The sequence below is a fragment of the Mus caroli genome, chromosome 1, assembly GCF_900094665.2.
Source record: "Mus caroli chromosome 1, CAROLI_EIJ_v1.1, whole genome shotgun sequence".
NCBI classification, from domain to species: Eukaryota; Metazoa; Chordata; class Mammalia; order Rodentia; family Muridae; genus Mus; species Mus caroli.
Window position 1 is genome coordinate 119,848,587 of NC_034570.1, and position 23,183 is coordinate 119,871,769.

The 23,183-nt window shown below is 35.4% G+C and overlaps 1 protein-coding gene across 7 annotated transcripts in view; it reads left to right on the forward strand.

The window, feature by feature from the left end:
- The window catches only part of R3hdm1 (R3H domain containing 1), a 134,432-nt gene that overhangs the window by 54,396 nt on the left and 56,853 nt on the right, over positions 1 to 23,183 (forward strand). For 5 of the 7 annotated variants that reach the window (XM_021171515.1, XM_021171767.2, XM_029480792.1 and 2 more), the window contains exons 4-9: positions 6,327 to 6,368; positions 6,888 to 6,977; positions 12,037 to 12,151; positions 13,120 to 13,198; positions 19,298 to 19,357; positions 19,441 to 19,581. In XM_021171515.1, coding sequence (XP_021027174.1) covers positions 6,327 to 6,368; positions 6,888 to 6,977; positions 12,037 to 12,151; positions 13,120 to 13,198; positions 19,298 to 19,357; positions 19,441 to 19,581 — 527 coding nt within the window. Of the gene's footprint in view, positions 1 to 6,326; positions 6,369 to 6,887; positions 6,978 to 12,036; positions 12,152 to 13,119; positions 13,199 to 19,297; positions 19,358 to 19,440; positions 19,582 to 21,187; positions 21,316 to 23,183 lie in introns of those variants that run through there. The other 2 variants (XM_029480798.1, XM_021172195.2) reach the window with 2 other exon arrangements.

Here is a 23,183-nt window from a genome sequence, read left to right on the forward strand (position 1 = left end):
TATCAGGTGTTTAGGCAGTGTGGAAGTAGAGAAGAAAATCCCTGGAGCTTGCTGCCAGCCAGTTTAGTCAGTTCATTGAGAGACTGACTCAAAAAGTAAGGTACAAAGCATAGAGCAAGACACCTGACATTCGCTATTGACAAACAGTTGTGTGTACATGCAGTACACTCACACAGAGGTACTCATCATACTTATGAAAAAAGGACTCCTCCTTTGAGAAAATACTGTTACTTTAGAAAATGGTATTAATTTTGTTTATATGTCCGTGATGTATGTGGAATACGCACTTGTGTAGTTCAGAGGACAATTTTAGTCTTTTGTTCTCTCCATCCTTTTTTATGTGGGATCTGGGCATCAAACTTAGGTGGCCAGACTTTCAAATCATCTCTCTCCACCAAGGAACCTTGCTGACTCTTTTCTGTCATTCTTAAAATATCCAGAGGACTTTGGCCAAAATCTATTGCCTGGGCCCATCTTGCTAGCATCTGGGAGGCTGATGTAGGAAGTTCTAAGTCATCCGGGGCTGCATACTGATTACTTGTTTCAATGAAAATCCATAAGCATACCAAAGAAAAATCGACCTTGAAGGCTTTGGCAAAGGTTACTGTTTCACTTTTTTCTTCTATTCACAGGTAAAGAAAATTCCTTTAAGGGGCATCTCATCCCTCTCTTTTCCATTCACTCCTAAGATTTGTAGTTTCCTATAAATATGTCTGACTGAAGTTAGACAATGATGCTAACTTTACCACTTTAAAAACCATTTAAGTTTCTGAACTGATTTAAAGTATCTCCCAATGATTAAGTATAATCAAAGGGTATATTTTTTTATTTTTATCTTTCTCCCTTTTCTAAAAACCTTCCTCCCTCCCTATCCGCACCTTTTTTTGTTTTGTTTTGTTTTCCCTTTAAGATAACATCTCATTTAGCCTAAAGCTAGGCTTGAATTCACTGTGGCCCTGGCTACTCTTCAATTCCTGACCTTTCTTCCTTTGCCTCCAAGTGCTGGTGTCACAGATCTGTGCCACCATGCCTAGCTTAAATGGTAATTTTCTAAGAAATTAGGAAACATAACATTTCCCCCTGCCATTTTTAATTAAACTTTTTAAAACAAGAAAATTGCCTTCTCTAATCAGTATGGTCATTAGCAGTGATTGCATTAGAGAAAGTTTGCAAAGAGCCTTTGTTATAGAGTACCTTAAGAGAAAAACTCCCTAGAAGCCCGAATAAATCAACCATCACTACACACTGTCTTAAGCAGATTAGCTGGAAACAGCCTTGACCTCTTGGTTTGAGTTTTTAAGGGCAATTAGGGACATATACAGGAAAACAGCTGTGGACATCTGCAACAAACAAGCATTGTTTACAGAAACTGAGAGATTAACAGTTAAATGGTCCAGCAGTTAACCTTTATTTAGCTCAGGTTACATTATATTGGAGTTTAGGTGCAGAGACTAGTTTACTTTAAGAATTTAGGGCTGGTTCAGAGACCAGTTTTAGCACTTAAAGTATTCTTGAAATACTTTCATGAGATGATAGAAGTATGGTTCAGGTGTAGGCTATTACAATAGGCCTTTGTTTTCAAGGTGTATAAGTTTTGTCTGATATGCATGATTTTTTTCCACACGCATCAATGTAGTTAGTATGACACCTTATTTCTCTGAGTTACTTCAAAGGGCTTTGAGAGGACAGGTAGGAGACAACAAAGTAATGGTAATCTTACAAGGCCATGTATTTTGGACCTGACAAATATACTTTGTATTTGTTTCATCATTTAAGAAATCTCCTGTCTATGTTAGTATTGTCATTGTTGATAAAGGTGCACTGTGAGGTGTCTTGCTTTGTTTTTTACTGACAAAGGATAGGTAGCCTCTGCTAGTGCCTGTTAGCATACCAAAGAAGTGCTAGCCTTCAGCTCTCTCAGTCCCAAGTGCCCATTAACAAAGTCGATCCTGGCTCTTCTCACCTCACCCTCTGCCCTTCACTCCCCTAGCTTCTCATTTCCTTACAACCCAACTGTTTCAGCTCCTGTTCACTTCTTTTGTCTTACTCTCTGGCCCTTCTCTCAATCTCCTTTGCCCTCACTCCTGTTGGCCTCTGTTGCTCTCAGGTTTGCCTTTCATGGCCTGGTCAGTCTGCTGGCTTTGTTCAGTGTACTACTTTGTCCCTCTGCTGTGGACTCTTCCAGTTGCCTCTGACTTTACTCTCTCTCCTATCTACAATAAAAGCCTTCCCCTCAATCGTTCCTTGAAGCAGTTATGTCCTCAGTTTATACACTTTACTACTGTCAGTTACTTAATAAGCTAAGCACAGCTACACAGCTTCTTCAATTTCTCCCTTTATTGTCATCCAAGATAAAGATTTTTCTTTAGTAATAATAAAGCTGTTTCTTAACATCTTTCCAAAATTTCTATATCAACATAGCTTTCCTCTTTTAAGCCTATTATATTCTTTGCTTTTATTGAATTTTATAAACACTAAACAAGTTAAACACTTTAAAATTTAGGATTCATTTTCTAAAATTCACTTCATTACTTAAAATTATTTTTAGAATTTCATTTCAATTGATTTTGGGTCATATCCAGATATGGTGTTAACATTAATAAACATGGAGATGAAGAAATGCTTGAGTATAATTTTTTACATTGCTTAATTTTTATATGTTCACCATTTCAATGGAGGTTTTCTTTTTTGCCTTCGTTTAATATTTGGAATAATAAACTATGAGTCTGTAGTTTCCCTGGGAACTTTGTTTAAAGGTCAAAAATAGACCTTTGGATTTTAACATCCTATTCTATGGCCAAGAGATTAAGTAGTAACATTACATTGGTGTTTGTGGTTGAGTTGTTGAGTTGTTGACTTCCTTTTTTTTCAGTTCTTTTCACTTAAGAAAGCATTGTTTTATTTCATTTTAATAGAAATAGGCAGCCTGGAATTTTTTCACTCACCATTATGTTATCTTTAAGTTCTGAATTCATTCTATTCTTTTACATAATTACTTTTTTAGAAAAATGTATTTATATTATTTATATGAGTACACTGTAGCTGTCTTCAGACACACAAGAAGTGGGCATCAGATCCCATTACAGATGATTGTTAGCCACCATGTGGTTGCTGGGAATTGAACTCAGGATCTCTGGAAGAACAGTCAGTGCTCTTAATCACTGAGCCTTCTCTCCAGCCCCCACATAAAATTATTTTAATCTTTACTGTTTTACAGAATTACAATGCAAATTAGTAATCTGTAAGGTGTTAAAAGTTTCAACTATTATAGTTTATTTTGTTAATTGAATGGAAAGAAAAAGAAATTAAAAGGACATGACTGCTTCTAGGTATGCGAAGGAGAAATTTTATCATAGATATATGGGAAAGCATAGCTACAGACTGGGACATCTGGGAGAATCCAGAGTAGACATGACCTGAGCCTACACATATAGGGAAGAAAAGAGAGAGAGGAACCAGGTGCAGCAGCCGACCCAAAGAGAGTACGGTAACCTAAATGGTTGGATTATGTAGGAAAAGACATGTGGAGGAAGGGAACTCCAGTCACTGGGCTGGAGAAGGTTCAGGTAAGGAGCAAGGTGTGCCAAGGAGAAGGGCCCTATAACAGGTAAGAACTGAGGGATGCTTCGAGAAACTCTAGCTACCAAGTCCACTTTAGTGTCCCTTGTCCCAGGCTCGAAATCTAACAATAATTACTGATTATAAATAAAAATGATTCTCTTCATGAAGTAAGTTGGGTTTCCTCTAAATTGAAGAATATGGGATCAGCAGTTGCTCTTTTGCTAGCACACAGTATACCTACCCATGAAGACTGCTCTGCTCTTCCTCAGTTTCTCCTCTAACTCTAGTAGCTGGGGCCTCTCTCAGTGTGTTACCAGTTCAAAACCGAGAGTCCATTAGGTCGGTTGTATAGTCTGTACCCATTTGTTGACCTAGTTTCTTTCTGTTCTTTTCTATAAACAGGATAAACTATAGAAACTGAGGTTTGTCTTTCACCTTTCTAAATTCTAATTCACTTAGTGCTTCACACTAGTAAGAAATGTAAAGGGTTACTGCGTTTTTACTGTCAGCATAAGGCTCTAAAAAAGATAAAAAGTCTTCTCCAAATAAATAAAATCTACTTAGACATGATTATAAATCAAACTGGAAGAATTCTGTCTTAAAGTGAAGTCTGGCTCCCAAACTGACAACAAAAAAAAATTATATGTACATAAATGATTGTCATCTACTTTTATAAGCTGAAATCATTTACTCTGTTGTGTGTGCAGGTGTAAATGGCAGTTTTCTTGTGTATATATTATATAGTGTGTATCTGAAATGAAAAGAATTAATTTTATGTAATAATGCCATTGTTTTCTCTGGCTGCAAAACGGATCAAACTTAGATAGTTAAAATAACTCTTCATTGGGAGCTTACAGTAGGCTTACCTGGGTTTTCTGCTTAAGGTTTATATTAGCCATGCTAATCCTTTTCAGAAGAGTTGGGAAAGAACAGGCATCAAGGGGCTTTCTTCTTTCAGCAAACCTTATTTCCAAAGTTGGTATAAGGTCTGTGTTTCCTGGGTGACCTATCTTCAAAGCAAAAAATGATTTTGAATCCTTTGAATCCCTCTGACTTTCCCATTTTGTCTCAACCAAAGAAAACTCAGCTTTTAAGAGGCTCATTTGATGGGTCAGACTCACCTCAGTTTTAAATCTGTATCTTAGGATGAACTGACTTGGAGTTCAGCTGCTTCTGTAAATTCCTTTCATGGATGAGCCCAGCTTTGTATTTTGTTAAGTAGCAGGATGGAGACTCATTCTTGGGGACTGTTTTTGGAATTCCATCTCCTCCCATATATGTTTGTAATCTGTCACATAAAGTTATGTAAGTGGAAGGTTACTGGATTAAGATACTGAGACTCTTGGGTTCAGGTTTGAGTAATTGGTAACTGATTCTGGACTCTGAAATCCTTTTATACCAGACAAGAACTATGTTTTTATTTCAGTTCTTAGATGTGACTTACAGAGAGTAAAATGCCCACTTGGCTCTGGTGAAGAGAAGAGCAAATTGAAATTAATCCACCAACATGCAGAGTCTTCTTAGACAGTACTCCCCTGTGTAAATGAATTCAAACCATTTTTGCCTCCATAAATAATTTGGGGGAGGGGTCAGTTATCTGATTTTCTCTGTCTCTTGGGTTTTATTTTTCACTCATTGATCTAGAGTCAAAAATTAAAAATTGTAAGAGTATAGTATCTTAATCATTAAAGGCATTAAGACCCAAAATAGTGGTTTTACCATTTTCGTACTCCTGCTGGTGTTTCTGTTGGCTTTACACAGAAGTCTTGGGATATTAGGATACATATTCTCTCTCTCTGTGTCTCTCTTTGTCTCTCTCTCTCTCTCTCTCTCTCTCTCTCTCTCTCTCTCTCTCTCTCTCTCTCTCTCTCTCTTAAAATGGGAAGCTTTGTAGCCTGAATATTACCGATTTGGAATATGTATTGTGTTTGTGGTTGAATTGGCTCCCTCCTGCTACCGAGAATGGATGTCTGGCCCCTGCCTTGTGAGGAGGAGCTTGATTTGAAATGACAGAGAGGAAAGCGGCAGAGGAAAAGAGATTTTAAAATCTGTCCTGAGTTAGAAGCACTGTAAGCTTACACTCAGGACGTAGTTGCTTCCATGAGTTAGCTGATGGTGTGGCTCGTGATCACAGTTGTGCTAAACACCTTTTATTGGGCGTCCGCTTTCTTTCTTTCTTTCTTTCTTTCTTTCTTTCTTTCTTTCTTTCTTTCTTTCTTTCTTTCTTTCTTTCTTTCTATCATTCTGCTTTATCATCTAACAGGAGACCTAGTGAGTAGCATTCTTTACTAAAACTGATGGTGTGTCCTTCATATTTTGCTGAAAATACTTAGCAGATGAGAGATGAAAGTAGTATAGTCTCTGACTCCGTACTAATCAAGTATTTTCTGTAGAGAAGTTGAAATTTTTCTGACTTCAACTAATTGAAATTGTCAAAGTTTAATATGTCCAGTTACCCACACCCAACATTAGTAAAAATGTTGTTATAAAATATTGAAGAAACATACGTTTTTGCTATGAAAAGTCAACCTTCAAAGTTCCATATTGCATTCATTTAACACAGAAATTTGCTCATTTAAAGAAAAATGCCAATCCACAGAAGGACTAGTAAGTTCTGACTGCTTCTGGAAGGGATCGGTGCTCTTCCTCTGAACCGTCTTAGCTTTCTTTGTTTAGCACACTCTGTGGTTTAGGTGTATAAATTAAGAAGCAAATTTTCTGTTTGAATGTGAAATTTAATAAAATCTTTCTTATTGTATATTTAGCGGCCCCCGCAGTCATTTGGACAGACAGGAAAAAGGTCTAAGGTATAGTAACTATTTGGTGTGCTGGCATGCCAAGGCCTTCTCATGCTTGGTGAATTCTTGTTTTCATACAGCACTACATTCAGTTTAGTTTTTTTCATCTTTTGTTTGGGGGCAGAAAGCTTCTTTTCTTTTATTTGGGATTTTTTTGGTTTTGTTTCTTTTTTTCTTTTTTTGTCTTGCCTAGTCGCTTTTGTGCATTGCTTTTGATTACCGTTGGTGGGTTTTTGTTGTTGGTTTTTTTTTTTTTAAACTATAAAGAAAATTCGCTTTCTCACCATTTGTTAAATTTGAGATTGGAATTATGCCCATTCTTGCTATTGCTATAATTTTTAAAACTTCAATTGTTTACTTTCAATTTTAAGGGGTTTTAGTGATATTTAATGATATATCTAACTTAAACATTTCATCTACTTTTTTATGTGTGGCAAAAACTAAAAAGAAATTTAGACACTCCTATGGGGCTTTTGAATATGCCCTAATTTATGAAATGTAGCGTTAATTTTAAATACTTCTCTTTAGTCAAGCTCAAAGTTAAAGCTAGTTCGGAGCCTTGCAGTATGTGAAGAATCTCCACCACCCCCTGCAGCAGAGATATCACAGGAGACCCAGGTAAAAACACCCACAAAGCAAAACAAAAATTATTCCAAGACTTGGTGGAACTGGAGATATTCTCTGATATGATTCAATGAAACTTGAGTGTACATGTATTCTATTATTTCTAGTAAATGAAACTGATTTGCTAACACTTGTTAACAAAGTTCCAGATGAATTAGGAAAACTTTTTACTTTGCTCTGAGGCTTACAATAGAGATTCTTCATTTGGAAAACCTTTTGAGACTATATGATTACCTAGGAATGTGACTTTAAGAAAGTTATAAGCTATTATTCAAAAGTATTCAATATTAAAGTACTTTTGGTGGCTATAATTATCATATAATTACCCCTTTCAATTGTGAGATTTGGAAATTTGTTATGTTCTTGTTGATTCTCTGGAAATTACCCCAACTTCTGCTTAATAGTTCAGTTAGCCTGAATGCACTCTAAAGCCGTTGTCCCTTTTGCATGAGTCTACAATAGTTGCTTAATACTTCTGTCTGTTCTTACAGAACATAAGCTAGTAAGATTCAAGCAAACCAGAATTTGAATCCTATATTCTTTTTGATGCTTCGTTTTGCTCTCTATTAATCTTGACTTCAGATGGTCTTTGTTTGGTACTGTCAACGGTGTTTCAGCTCTGCTGATGATCATTAGTATGGTAACTGGGGCTGTTAGTAAGCAGCTTCTACTTTATAAGGAATGGTTTGGGCAACTTAAAGTTTCTAAAGAAATGAGACAACTAGTGCTTATGTAAGAAACCATGACAAATTTTTTTAAAAGGAAAAAGTCCTCACATGTTGTACTTGTCCAGAGGAATGGTAGGATACACCTTTAACTCTAACAATGTGGAAACAGAGTCAAGTGGGTCCCCTTGAGTAGGCCATTCTGGTCTATGTCGCACATTCCAGACCATCCAGAGCTAAACAGTGAGCCCTGTCTCAAAAACACTTTTGTCTCTTTAAAAAAAAAAAAATTTAACGAAAAGTTTTTTATTTTTATTTTTTTGATTCATACAGATGTTTTCTGTTTTCCTCATGGCTTAAGTGATACCTTTCAAGAGATACTATAGATAGTAAAGTTAGTTATAACATGCTTATAATGTGTCCTACTTTTACAAATCATTACATTTTATTTCTAAGATGTAAGAGGGGGAATTTTAAAATAGATTTCAGGTAATCTTTAAAATCTTTTTTGATAGTTCAGGTGTTCAAAATTTGTGGTCTTCCCTTGGACCTATGTAAAATATATGTGTGTATGTGTTTAATTAAATGTATTTGGCAGTACTATTTTTCTAGCACAGTCAAAAATACTCTCAAAATGTATAATGAGTATTATTGCCTCTAGAATGCTTTAAAGCCTAAACCTCTGGGTCCTTTACAGAATGTTCTACAGAATGTGCTAGCTTTGTAATTAAGCTGGGTTTTAGTAAGGCTATTGAGGTATGGCATATTCTGAAAGGAAAAAAAAAATCGTTCTTTGAAATACTAATTTTTAGAAGTTCTCTTTGAGAGATGACTCGGAGGTTAAGAGGACTAACTGCTTTTCCCAGGAAAGGAACCAGATTTGATTCCTAGCATCTACGTGATAGCTCACAATCATCTATAACTCCAGTTTCAAGGGATCTGATACTTCTTCTGATCGCCACACCATCAGACATGCATGTGGTGTAGATACACATGCAGGCAAGACACTCATATACAAAAAAAAAAAAAAAACCTTAAGGATTTTCTTTTTGTTTGGTTTTTTTATTATTGTTGTTTTTCAAGACAGGGTTTCTCTGTGTAGCTCTGTTGACCAGGCTGGCCTCATACTCTAAGATCCACCCGCCTCTGCCTCCTGAGTGCTAGGATTTAAGGTTTATGCCACCACTGCCTGGTTTGGAAATTTCTTTCATAAGTCATAATCACGAATATGGTGGTTTATGAACTGTGTTTTCAAAGTTCACTTCTTTGGTCTCTTGATAAAATGCTCTTCCATTTATGATCCAGTGGGGTTGAGAAAATGACCTACTGACAACAGAAGTGTGCATCTTCCTAGGAAAATTGTCACTATTCTCATAATTCTGTGTTATTTTACCTTATATGAAAAATGTTAGGGGCAGTGGGAGATACCTTATGATATTACGCATGCGCACACACACACACCCTGCGTAGTAGGGATTCCTCTGAAAAATACTTACTAGTATACGTGGTGTGTGTGTGTGTGTGTGTGTGTATCAAAGATTATGTATTTACATTTTAAGAGGAGTTATACCAGTTAAATAAGATATGTCAGAATTCAGTTACCCCACTTACTGTGTTGTTTTCAGTTTCTTTTAAACATAATAATTTTAGCTTTGATAATAATCTCTTTTTTCCCTCTCTAAATAAAAGTTGCTTTTTTCTTTAAAGGAGAATCCTCTTTTCTCATGCCTGGAATAGACTGAAATACACCTGAAAGGGAACTAGAAAATAAGTGTTCTGCTATCTGTTCTAGTCCTCGATGCTATACAGTTTGCAACAATTTTTCCATTCAGTGTTAATTTTTAGTGAATTAATATGGTGTAAAACTCATTATAAAAAAGGCTAAGAAGCAATTTTAAGAGAGATGTCACTCATGTGAGATAAGAGTTTGTAATAGCGAAATGACCTTAATCACACGTTATAATTTTCACAATAAAGTGTAAGGAATTGTGCTTCCTGTGTAGATGTTCCAGTTATTTATAGAAGGATTTATATTGTAACCGCAGCTTTCAGAATGGGTTTTCTTTATTCAAGTACTAGAAACAAGATGTCATCTAGAAACTAGATGACAAGACACCAGCCTTCTCTACTAGTGTTTTAAAATACAATCATCTTAATTAAATAATTTAATACCTATAAATTAATACCAGTGACTCAGAGTGAAGAATTTAGAAGTTCAGTCTGCTAGTCATTGAAAGAACCGTTTAATCAAGGTCTAAGAACTCAATGTGGAGTCTTTCCCGCTACATGGATGTCAGCATTGGATTTTCCACCTGAGTTGTAAGAAGCTGCAAAGAAAGAAAACTAAAAATTAATTCTGTTGTCATTTATAAACATCTGAAAACTATGAGATGAATTAGAAACAGAACCAGCTTAGCAAATAAAGTTCTAAATGTGGCATACTGGTTGGTGAGTACTGCCACTTTGTTTGGTAAGCAACACAGAGAAGACAGGAAGTAGGTGTCCATTGTCCTAGTGGAGATGCCCACGGACAGTGTTGACGGTGTATTTTGAACATGATTCTGCCACTGAGCAATATCCACAGCCCCTGAAATTTCAACTCAGATGGAATGGAAGAAAAAGAGAAAAAAAAAAGTAGCTAATTACTGTTTTACATATATAATTGAAATTCTGCTAACAGTTGTTTTATGTGTGGTGGAGAGTTGTGCTGGCACTTTTACTAGCACTTGTGCTGGCAGCAAGTTTGAGAGTCCTGTTGTTTGTATCCTGAGTTACCAACTACTTCTACTACTACTACTACTATTCAGAAAAGTTAAGTAATGAACAAAAGTGTAATGTAGTCTAAAAATAGATCACAGATTTGTCTTTAGTTTAAATGACCTAAAGTTTATTGTATATTTCTTCTAATTTTGCCTCAATAAACAGCTTGATATGATCTTTGCCTTTCAGATATATAAATTAATTTTCTAGTAATCAATGCTGCTTCTAAAATTGCTTTAATATAAACATTATTATTTTCAACCTAAGATTATTCTCCATTTTGGTCTTGGATGTTATGGCTAATTTATAGTTATTCTATATCAGGAAGAAACAGAACCTTATTTGATACCTTTCTAACGCAGCTGTGTGGTGATTGAAGGAGCCACAGTGATATATAAATCTCAAGTGAGAAAACAGGTGCCATGATTTTGAAAACTTTTCTGCTTATATTGTATTTGTATTGCAAGAGAAAAAAGGGAGTATGTGTATGTGGGATACTCAAGAAACTGAATTTGGGCTAGGGATGTAGTTCAGTTGATAGAGGGCTTGAAACATGCACAAAACCCTGGGTTCTATCTCTAATACCAAATGGATCAGATAGTGTATTGTACACTTGTAATCCCAGCACTTGGGAGATGGAGGCAGGATATCTAGTTCAGAATCATTTTCCTCTATATAGCAAGTTCAAAGATAGCCTTGGATACATTAGACTCTTATCTCAAAAAGAAACTGAATTTTGTTAATTGTTTTCCTGATGCTAACACATTTCTGTTGTCGTGACTGATAACATGAATGGTATCTCCACCGGAGGAATAGGTGAAGGACTGAATTCTGACCTCTAGAGTGTTTTGTAAACAAATGCACTAAAGGAGGAATTGGAGAGATGGCTCAGCAGTTAAGACCACCGACTGCTTGCTCTTCTAGAGGTCCTGAGTTCAATTCCCAGTAACTACATGGTAGTTTACAACCATCTGTAATATGATCTGAGGCCCCCTTCTGGTGTGTTTGAAGATAGCACTGGTGTACTCACATATATAAAATAAACAAATCTTTTTTAAAAAATTATAGTAGGAAAAATTTATATTCTCCAAAACAGTTTTGAAGATATGCTTTAATTGATAAATTCAAATGAACATACTAGGTGTAGTTTGCGTTTGGGTTTTGAGGCAGCATCTCTCCTTATGTTTCTGGCTGGATTGGAACTTACTATGTAGACTAGACTGGTCTCATGTTCAGAGATCCACCTGCCTCTGCTTCCTGATTGCTGGGTTTAATGGTATGTGCCATCATGCCTAGCTGAACATACTGTTTTAAGTTTTTTGTTTTCCTCAGATATTTTAAGTTTCTTTTGTTTGTACATTTTGAGATATGGTTTAACTATGTAGAACAGGCTGGCCTTAAACTCACAGCACTCATAGACTCACCTGTCTCTCTGTCTGTGAGTGCTGGTAGTAAAGGCCTGTTCTATCACACCTAGCTTAAATTGCTTTCTGATTTAGAATCTTTAATTGGATTACATGAAAGTCTCTTCTCCTTTTAGTCCTTCATACAGTTTTGAATTACTTAGGAAGTGCCAATACTTAAGCAGTTAATATTATCATTGAGTAACAAATTTTTCCTTTCAACAGGAGAAAATTCAGATACAGTTAACACAATCATTTGAAAAAGAGGAAAAGCCCTCAAAAGATGAAACAGATAAAGAAAAAGCCAGTGATAAGTTACCCAGAAAAATGTTATCAAGAGGTTAGTAATTTATTTTTATATTTTAGATAAGAGTTTATTTTCATTATCAATAATTCTTTACCGTTTGAACAACACATGTCACATCTGTATTGAAAATGACACAGTAGACTGGAAGGATAATGTAATGTTTACTCATCTGCTATGTCATGGTTACATATATAAGATGTTAATATTTTCCAACCAAAAATTATAACATAAATCTGAGTTACTAAGGAAAATGATCATAAAAATCTCTTACTGATCTCACTCCTATTCAAATGCCAAAATCACAGTTTGTATAATATTGGCTCCACTGAGTATATCACTACTCACTAATTCCTTATCAATATACAAAACTGGTACCATATTAAGAATATTGATGGAAACCCTAGAATGTTTGTCTTCATAAAAAGTTTTAAGGGTCTTCATTATTGAATATTGGAGTTCAATAAAAGTCTCTATTTATGAACTATTATGTTGACCAGTATTATGAGGATAAAGGCAATACTGTTTGAGAATCTTTGAAAACAAACCTTTGTAATAGAATTTCGAGAATCTTAAATAATTTTAGACATAAAATTCGTACCTTCCAAATTACTGTTTTATTTAGATACATTCATGTTAATTAGGCTTTTTAAATTTGCTACAGCTAGAAATAATTATTAGAATCATTTTTTTACTTAAGGTAACATGCTTGAGAATGTGATGAGTACACGAGGATTATTAAAGAAATCAGTATAAATGTAGTCTGATATAAAGATTATTTAAGAATGTGTATGTACATTCAGTTATAACAGTTCATGTCATGAAAAATAGATACAAGTTGACAAATAGTGGTTATCTGCCTACATCATAAATTCCATTTTCCTGCTTCATTTTTTTTCTTCATGGGACATCTCATTTTATGTAATATATACATAATGTACAAAAGGGAAAGGGATTTATGTTAAAACAACTTTATACTGGGTTTTTGTGTTGTTGTTTTTTAGATTCCAGTCAAGAATACACTGATTCAACTGGCATAGATCTACATGAATTTTTAGTAAATACATTAAAAAACAATCCCAGGTAAAAATTAAATTTATAAGGTTTACATTGTTTCTAGACTACCATAATCTTGCTATATATGTTTTTTTTATTATTGATTTTGAATGTTAGGATAAGATTGAAGCTAGAAGGAATATACCAGTAACTTTCCGTTTTTAGGACTAAGACATTTGTCTACTAAATACAGATATATTTATCTTTGCATTATACATATTTTCATGGTTTGAGAATCATTCCTATTCTTTAGGCATTTTCGGGAATAGGAATTCACCATTATATATAAACACTCTGAATTGGGATTAAGAGATAGATTTAATCATGAATATCTTTCCATATACACTCTATCTGAGTAAGAGCTGTGTCTGCTCACTCGGCATGAGCGAGTCTTTTTCTTTCTTGTTAGTGTAGAGATTCCTGATCAGAAGCTTTTTAGAGCTCATTTAGAGTCAGCACTTGAATCGCGAAATCCATTTTGCTCAGAATAGGTGATTAGTTTTAAGCTTGCTGACAGGGTCTTTTGAAGGCCTTTAAAAGTTTATCCACAATACACCTCACCAGTACTTTTATGTTGTAAAATGTCCCATGGATGAGAACCTCTCTTCCAGTTAGCTTCCCAGTGTGGTAGTTAGGTAACAGTGGGATAAAGATGGGACTGTCTCTAGGAAGGAGCTCTTGGGAGATAATGTGAGTCATTGCTTTTGTCTCTGGGGACTTCTGTTGAGATTTGCGCCAGCATGATTGTTAGCTATTGCTCTTATTCAAGATTTGCTGAGTCTACTACTCACTTGATGTTCAATTCTGGACTTAGCTCTGAAGGAGATCCACCAAAATTAAAAATGGTCTCTTTTACTACTACATATTAGAAAGAAAACAAGGAGGAGTATATGAGAAGGTTTGGATAGAGGACAAGGAACGGGAAGAAATGGAATTATATTGCAATCTCAAAAACTTATGTTTAAAGAGTGGTCTCATTGCAGTGATGGGACCTGAAGGATCATAGGTATGAAGTGAACAAGAAGACAAGTCTGCATGACTCTTTCTTGTTTTAAATTTATTTCTTAGTAGTCTCAGTAGAAAGATAGCTTTATTAGTTCATTGAACAAAAACTTACTGACATATGTAAATATGAGGAAGACATGTAGTAGTCTGTATCTCTGCTAAAGGCACATACTAAATAATTAAAGTATAACAAATATTGTAAAGAAGGTTGTTCAGCTGCTGTAAAAACCAGAGGGAGGGGCTAGGGAATGCTCAGCTGTTAAGAACATTCACTTCTATTCCAGAGGAGTCAAGTTTAGTGCCCAACCCACACATGAGGCAGCTCACAAGTGCCTGTAACTCCAGGTCCTGAGGATCCCATATCCTCTTATGACTTCCATGGGTTATACACACACACATGGCCAGTATATGTTCACATAATCATATACACATGTAAAATAAAAATTTGCACGTGTGTGTGTGTATGTGTGTATCCAACCAGGTCATTAGGCTTGACAGAAAGCTCTCTTATCTGCTGAGCTATTTCATTAGGACTAGATTTTTATTTTTTATTTTTGGCAGTTTTAGAGATTGAACTATGGGCCTTGTGCATGCTAAGCTGAGCTATAGCTCCAAGCCTTCATTTTTTTTCTTTAGATCATTAAATCATTTCTATTTTAATTCTTAGACTATTGAACTTAAGTTGGTAAATGATGAAGTATCTAGATTTTTCTGATTGCAAGAAATATTTTTATAAGCCTCACTAGCCAGTTAATATACACTTGAGGCAAGAAACTTAAAATATATGTTTGATAGAGTTTTTTTGTTGTTGTTTTTTGGTTTTTTGTATAGAATAGTTTATTCAGGGTATGGGAAGGGTAACTGAGAGGGTAGTAGAGAAAGAAAGGGGGGGGGGTGTGAGTGTGAACAAAGGCCAGCCATGAGCAGGTGGAGAGACAGAGACAGGGAAAGGGGAGAGAGAGAGGGAGGGGAGAGAGAAGAGAAAGGAAGGGAAAGGAGAGGGAGAGGGAGAGGGAGAGGGAAGGGAAGGGAAGGGAAGGGAAGGGAAGGGAAGGGAAGGGGAAGAGGGGAGAGAGGAGAGAGGAGAGAGGAAAGAGACAGGATTTAGAGCTAGAGTAAGAAAGCAAGAGTATTTGATAGAGTTATAACTGATATAATTCACACCTTGTTGGTTTTATACCTAGATTTGAGTTACATAAATTATTACAGGCAGCTGTCTTGTGTAACTAATGGAGAAGGAAGCAAGACACTGGACTAATTTTGGTAAACGATTTTTTTTTTTCAGTAATTTGGGTTTGCTTAGATTTAGTTCTATGTTTTTGTTAAGTACACCTAAAAATTACTTGTTTGGAATAATGCTACATCACTGTTTTTCACATGTTGCAGAACTTTGACCAGGCACATAAAGCATTGAGTGGGTGGCAACCCGAAGGATCATTTTTTGTTTTCTGTTTACTGAATTTACCATCTTGTCTCTATAGTTAGTTTTATTAAAGTGACTAGAAAACTGATAACCCACAGATTGTGGCTCCTCGTTTAACTGAATGGTTTTATGGAAATCCTTTTTTTTTAATGGGTTTAATGATTACATATATTAGTTTATTTGTTAGTTTATATCCAATACCAAAATACTTAGAGCTTCATTTACGGATTTTAATTTTTGGATCTTGAACTACTACAGTGAATAGAAAGTAGAATGAGTAAATTAAGACCTTACGGAAGTTATTGTTCCTTATTTTTTTTTTAGTATATTCTACTAGCAGTGTGGAAAGCCTGTTTAAAATAATGGATAGAGATGATAATGATACAAATATCATCTGCATTTCATAGGTCACCATCTTAGGGAAGAAAAGCCTGACTTTAATTCAGTGGCTTTTTTGAAACAGTAGGTTTTTTTTTTTCTCTTAATGCAGTATATTCAACCTAAAGAACATATAAAATCTCTTCAATCAGCTGTTCATATATAGAAAACCACTTTAAGTGCACTGTGAATGCTATTAAATAAACTGGTGCTTCATAATTGTTACATGTTTTTAGTAAGACAGTTTGTAAAAATGGAAATATTACTGAAAATTATATCAAAGTAATTTGACCCCAAAAGTTCAGATGAAAAAGAGGATCTAGGGCCTGAAAAGATGACTTAGCTCCTAAGAACATACCTTTTGTGAATCTAATTCCATCTGATTTGATGACTTCTATCCTCCACAGGCACCAGGCACACACATGGTGCACAGATGAACATGCAGGCAAAACACTCAATAAAATAAATAATTCTATTTTTTTAATTAGATATTTTCTTTATTTACATTTCAAATGTTATCACCTTTCCTAGTTTCCCCTCCGAAAATCTCATATCCCCTCCCTTCCCCCAGCTCCCCAACCCACCCACTCCCACTTCCTGGCTCAGGCATTCCCCTATACTGGGGCACAGAACCTTCACAGGACCAAGGGCCTCTCCTCCCATTGATGACTGACTAGGCCATCCTCTGCTACATATGCAGCTAGAGCCATGAGTCTCTCCGTGTGTTTTCTTTGATTGGTGGTTTAGTCCCAGGGAGCTCTAGGGTTACTAGTGAGTTCATATTGTTGTTCTAGGGGGGTACTTTTTTTTTTAAGAGAAAGAAGATGTAATAGTTAAGCAAATGAGTTTGTTTCATGGGGTGATTTCTATAAAAGAGAAAATCCTCTGTCTTTTTCCCAAATTTAATGGAAGAAGGTTATGTAAATGCTTTATGAAATAGTTTTATTTCCTGCAAAACACAATTTTTATGAACCTATATATTATATGTAATCTCTATATTTATATGATTATAACGATACAAAAGAAGAGTTTAAGAGAATATAAAAGGATGTTCTGGGCAAACAACTTAAATAATAACAGAACAAGAGGTACTTAAGGATCAAGGCTGAACAGAGCTAATCCAGAATAATGAGCATTTTGTGATTTCATCAGGAAATGAAGCCTAGCTCATGCTTATCTTGTAGGCATTTTACAAAATTTGAACTCTTAAGAGCAATGGCAAACCTCTAACAGATTAAACCAAAGGAATGCTGTGGTAACCTAGTATTCTGAAAGACTACTATGTATGCTCCACATATACCAGGTTAGACCAGAACAAAGAAAATGTTAAAGCATGAAACCAAAGAAGGTAGACAAAATTGTCATCAATAATGAACTCAGGAGGAGAATTACATATGGGATGGTGCTAGATGCAGTTGTGTGCACCTGTAATCCAACAATTCATGTGGGAAAGGCAGGAGACTCTTAAATGTAAAGGTAGACTGGAGTACACAGCAAGACTCTTTAAAAACAAAACAACAAAAACTATGTAGGCCTGATGGTGCAGGTCCATAATACCAGCTACTTATCGGGGACTGAGACAGAAGAATCACAAATTCAAGGACTTTCTGGATTACAACTTGAGTTCAAGGCCAGCCTGGACAAGTCAATAAGATCTTGTCTTTAAAAGAAGGAAAAAAAAAAAAAAGAAATCGTAGGAAAAAAATCAAACTGAAGAGATGGCTCAGTTAGTAAAGTATTTGACAAACGAACATGATCACCTACATTTACGCACAGCTCAGTTTAGGGGCTGGACAGATGGCACCCAGGTTAAGAGCACTTGGTGTTTCTTCAAGGGAAAAGAATTTGGTTCTCACATTGGGCACTTTATTATCACTAGCCCCAGGGAATATAATACCACTTTTGGCTTCCAAGAGCATCTGTAAACTTGCAATCATACAGAAACATATGTACAAATACAATCTTTTTTCAAAAAAATAAGTAAAAGCTAGGCATGACCGTGTATGCTTTTAATCCTAGTGCTGGTATGTTGAGACAGGATAACCTTAGCTGCTTGCTTGCCAGCCAGCCAGATCTGTGTTTCAGCTTCAGTGAAAGATCTGTCTCAAAAAAGCTAGAAAGTCACCAACAAAGGCAACCTAGCTTGGACTTCTGTCTGTATATGTATATGCATATGTATATGCATATCAACATGAGTGGTATCCATTCTCTCTTTCATGCTTCCCCCATCACACACAAACACATAGAATGTAGTCAACTAAAATTCTCAGTCTGTCATACCACTGTAAATACAAGGTTATCCCATTTGTTGAGATGAGAAATAGCAAAGAATAATAAAATTGGATCTCACTAGAATTTGCATTAAAATGTACTCATATTTTGGATTTGAATTTGAAATATTTTGTAAGCATAGTTCTCTTTTTTGTACATATTATAAATATAATCAGTTAACTGTTGAATAATTGGCTAGATTAAGGTTATTCTGTTTTATAAGACTTTTGCAGTGCATGAGGAGGATCAAACTCAGTATTGATGCACAGACTTTCATGTGATCCAAGAAGAGACTACCAGCTTTTGTATAAATTTTAGAAGGTTCTGCCCTGTAGTTTTGTTTGTTTGTTTGTTTGTTTGGAGAATTCCTCAGGGCTTGCTCTTTTGAACTTAACATTTTTACAAAACAATCTATAACACTATTTCTAACTTTAAGTTCTGTGAGGTTTTTATTTTGTTTCTCATGTGAACAGGAACTCTGCAGTGAGCTAGAGCCATATTCTCAGTGTATAAGAACCAAAAGGAATGATGCAATTAACTTTTTACAGCCCAAGTGACCTGGACAGGACCCGAGGTAGCCAAAGGAGCACATGCCAATATTTATTTGAGTACTGATTTAATAGATAGTGAATGCCTTTGCTTCATTTTCATTTTATGAGAAAATTTCTCAATCTAATAGTAGCCACTTAACAGACTAAGGAGTCACTGCATTCGATTCCCTTAGGAACATTCCTTATTACTATTAATAGCATCTCATGTTCTTTAGAACAGTGTTTCTGTGGAGCTCAAGATAACATACATACATGGGCTCTTAGGGTGTACACTATCCTGTCTACAACTCTACTGTAAAAAGTTATATTGAAAAAAAAATGATCTTTCATTTTCTTACAACTTTTGTTTTCTAGAATTCTTATAAAATATTCTAACATGGAGCTTATGATATTTCTGATTCTATTGTTTTTAGGGAGGGAACTAGCTATGTAAATTCATTGCCTGTTGACCCTTCAATGCTAAGTTTTTCATGTAAGAGTCTTCATACTTTCTTTCAGGGACAGAATGATGCTGCTGAAATTGGAACAAGAAATTTTAGATTTCATTGGTAATAATGAGTAAGTTCTCACATTTAACAAGAAAAGAGATTGTCATTGTGATTCTCCTTGACTTACTAAATTGGCAATTGTTTTTCTTTCAGGTCCCCACGTAAGAAGTTTCCCCCGATGACATCTTACCACAGGATGCTGTTACACAGAGTGGCTGCCTACTTTGGATTAGACCACAATGTTGATCAGAGTGGGAAGTCTGTCATAGTGAACAAAACTAGCAACACAAGAATGTAAGTGTATAGTTATGTTGTCTGTGGACTAATACTTGCCTTCCTACAGCACCTTCCATCTACAGTAATTGCCTGATCACTTCATGCAATAGAGCCAAAAGTACATTTATCTCATTAGGAGCAAAATGCACACGTGGATTCAGGCAAGGCTTGTTTGAGGAACAGCAACGACAACCTTGGAGGACGCTATCAGCCATGTTTGTCACCCTCTCTTAATGAATTTCTAAAATTAATTTAGGTATCTGTGACCACCTCTAGGGAATTTGTTTAAATAATTTTAAAAAGAAGCAATAAACAGATTTTAACACTCACATTCTGTCTACTACTTTATTATCATTTCCAAAATCCTGTTTAGTTTGTTTGTTTCTGTCTGTCTATCTGTCTTTCTTCCTTTTTCTACCTCAAATTTGAAGAAATTGGAACTTCTGGTTAGTGTAGTGACTTTCTTACTGCTGTATTTCTTTCTTGGGCAATATCTGATTTACTGAGGAAAATTCTTAATGCTTAGAAAGAACCCTTCGTTGTAAAAGCAACTGCTTGAAAAAGCTGAGCATATAGCTCAGTGGTATAACACTTGCCTAGCAATGCTCAAGGAACTGGCTCAATCCCTTGAATTATTAAAAAAAAAAAAAAAAAAAAAGTCCTGGAGCTCTGGGATTATAGGCCTGTGCCACCACACATGGTGCAAAGTATTCTCTGTGTCATTTTCATTTTTGGTAAAAAAGAACCCATGGTAATAAGTAGCCATCAGTTTCAAGTGCCACAGATAATTTTCTTTGCTTCATTGTTTTTCTGCTTTCTTGAGGTCAAGTATGCCTCAGAGTTTGTCCATGCATCATTCATTTTACATAGTTACATTTAATTCATCTAGTCCCTTCAGTAATCATGGCCTTTGCTCATATAGCTGCCATATTGCTTACTGAAGCAAAATTGAGGCTCTTCCATTTCATACAATCTCTTTGTCAATCAAATAGGTGTGTTTCAGATTTTAAATGACTGTTCTTACAACTAAAATTAATAAAAGGTATCTTTGACAGAAATTCCTCATAAAGCTCTGAGAATTATTAGAAAATATAAATTATTAGAAAATACAAATCTGATCTAATTTCATCATGTCTATTCACTAGTCTTATAAACTCATCCTTTGTCAATCCTTTCCCAGCTAATTATATAATAATTAAAGTAGGATAGTATCCAGTCAGATACAGGTGAGACTGAAAGTGGCTAGAACTGTACTCTCTTTAACCAGTACCTTTCAACATTACTCAGAGCTGCTGGATGCCCAAACACATGATCATTAGCAGGCATTTTGACTAACATTTTGACTGACAACTCTCTAAGGTTTTCAATACAGTGTAACCTCAGTTATTTGAATTCTTTGAATGATGTCAGAAAAAGCTTACGGGTTCTGTTTGTAAAGGTAATCAAATTTAGTTAAGCAGAGACATTTACAAATTATGGGTTAATGTAATTATAATTAATGTTTCAGATCATTGAAGTTACACTGTATTCTTACTTAATATCTTCTGGGATATGTAAATCAGAAAACCTTAGAGATCTGCTCCACATTGAATAAAAACAAACTTACCTTTTCCTCATAGGGAGATTACCCGCTCCAGCCTTGAACCAGTGGTGTTGTGGATGTCAACAACCGAGTGTCCACTGGGGTGTCTCAATGGAGCGGGAAGATGCCGATTGCAGGGCAGTAAATTCAGGCATCTTTAAAAGAAAGAGGTAAGACAGTCTTAAGGTTAGCTGAAATGCCTGCCAATATTACTTTGTGTGGGAATCCAGCGGTTCTTAGAAAAGTTGCCAGGGCCTTGGTTAAACCATAGAGTTCACATTTAGAACAAGAGTCTCTCACATAGCTACAACTACAGGTAATAAAAGTAAATGAAGCAATCCTGTGACAGATGGCATGCTGTCATGGTCAGGACTGAATGTAGAACCTTTCAGACTCCCAAAGAAAGCAGACTTCTCATCATTTTGGTCATGAAACATTGTGCTCTTATCTTCTCCTTTACTTTGATATGGATTTTTTCCCTTTTTAAAAAAATTATCTGCTATGTTTGATTCATCATTTTACAGTACAAATTTCTTCATCTTGCTTAGATAATTCTCATCTTTAAATCTTTTGTCAGATTTAAAAGGTGTCAGCTCCAGTGTTTTATTAAAATTTTGTAGATTGAGATGAGTGGTGGCACATGCTGTTAATTCTAGGACTTAGTGGGTAGAAGCAGTAGGCATCTCTGTGTTTGATGCCAACCTTGTCTACATAGCAAGTTTCAGACCAGCTAGTGTTACACAATGAGACCCTATTGCAAAAGGAAAAAATTATTCACTAGATTGGAAAAAGTATTAACCATGTTGTTTAGATTCTATTTATAATGAAATGTCTAGTCTTGGTTTGCTGAAATGTCATTGCTTGAATTTATGAATAAAATTTCTTGCTTGCGAGGCATGGAAGAATTGCATACCTTTAATCCCAGCACTCAGTAACAGAGGCAGGCAGGCTCTCTTAGTTGAAGGCCAAAATGGCCAGCCTTGTCTACAGAGCAAGTACTGGGCTAGCCCGAGCTACACAATGAGATACTGTCTCAAAGAAATGAAATTTTTTCATAGTATTCTCATATTGCTTATATGTATACATATAAATATGTCTTTGAACTATGCATAAAGGAAACTTTATAGAGAATTTATTAGACTTTCTTTAGGTGTATTAAATGGTATATGTTTTATATTTCAAATGCGTAATTCCAGTGTAAAATGGTAATAAGTCACAGAATATTGATTGAATTAACTTATTGGAGCTGATAATATATTGGTGGAGGTTATTTTTATATAAGTTTAGTGTCTATGGCCCTTAATCATTTACCTGTCTTATAGGTCTTAGTGAAACTTGGAGTATTTCTAATCTGGAAAAAAAAAAAAAAAGACAAAAACCATTGTACTACAAAATATATACTAAACTCCACAGTCATTGCTTTAGATTCCAGTGTTAACCTCTACATAAGAGCTTATTTTTTCTAACCTGTTTAAGTTTGTGGAAAACAACTTGCATGCTGTCATTTTATGGCATGAGGACTATTGGAGTATAATGCATGTGATACAATAGTTATCCTTTTCTTGGTCCCTGTAACATAGATGAGATGTCAGCCTTATAGTCTGACAGCCCAGGGTTCCAACTATGGCTTAGCCTTGCATTTCCATCTTGACTTTTCACAGCTGCTTTAGCCACTTGAAGTTTAGTGTCCTCAGGGTTTCTTACAATTACAGAGTTCTGGTGAGGGCTCTTCAATAACTAATTCATTTCATTTTTAGAATAACTCTATTGGATAGATAAAGTATATAATAAAGTATATAAATCCCATCTTATACATGAGAAAATAGGGAGAACAAGATTACTTGTGCATATCTTAAAGCCAGTACTGTGTTAAAAAGCTAGACTTCAACCCGAACAGTCTGATGACAAAGCCCATGCTGTTTTTAATAACACCTCTGTAGAACAGTGTCTCCTCATGAGTATCCTACTGTGATATAACAGTGAGATCACAGTATTGTGTCTTAAGTGTCTCCTCATGAGTATCCTACTGTGATATAAC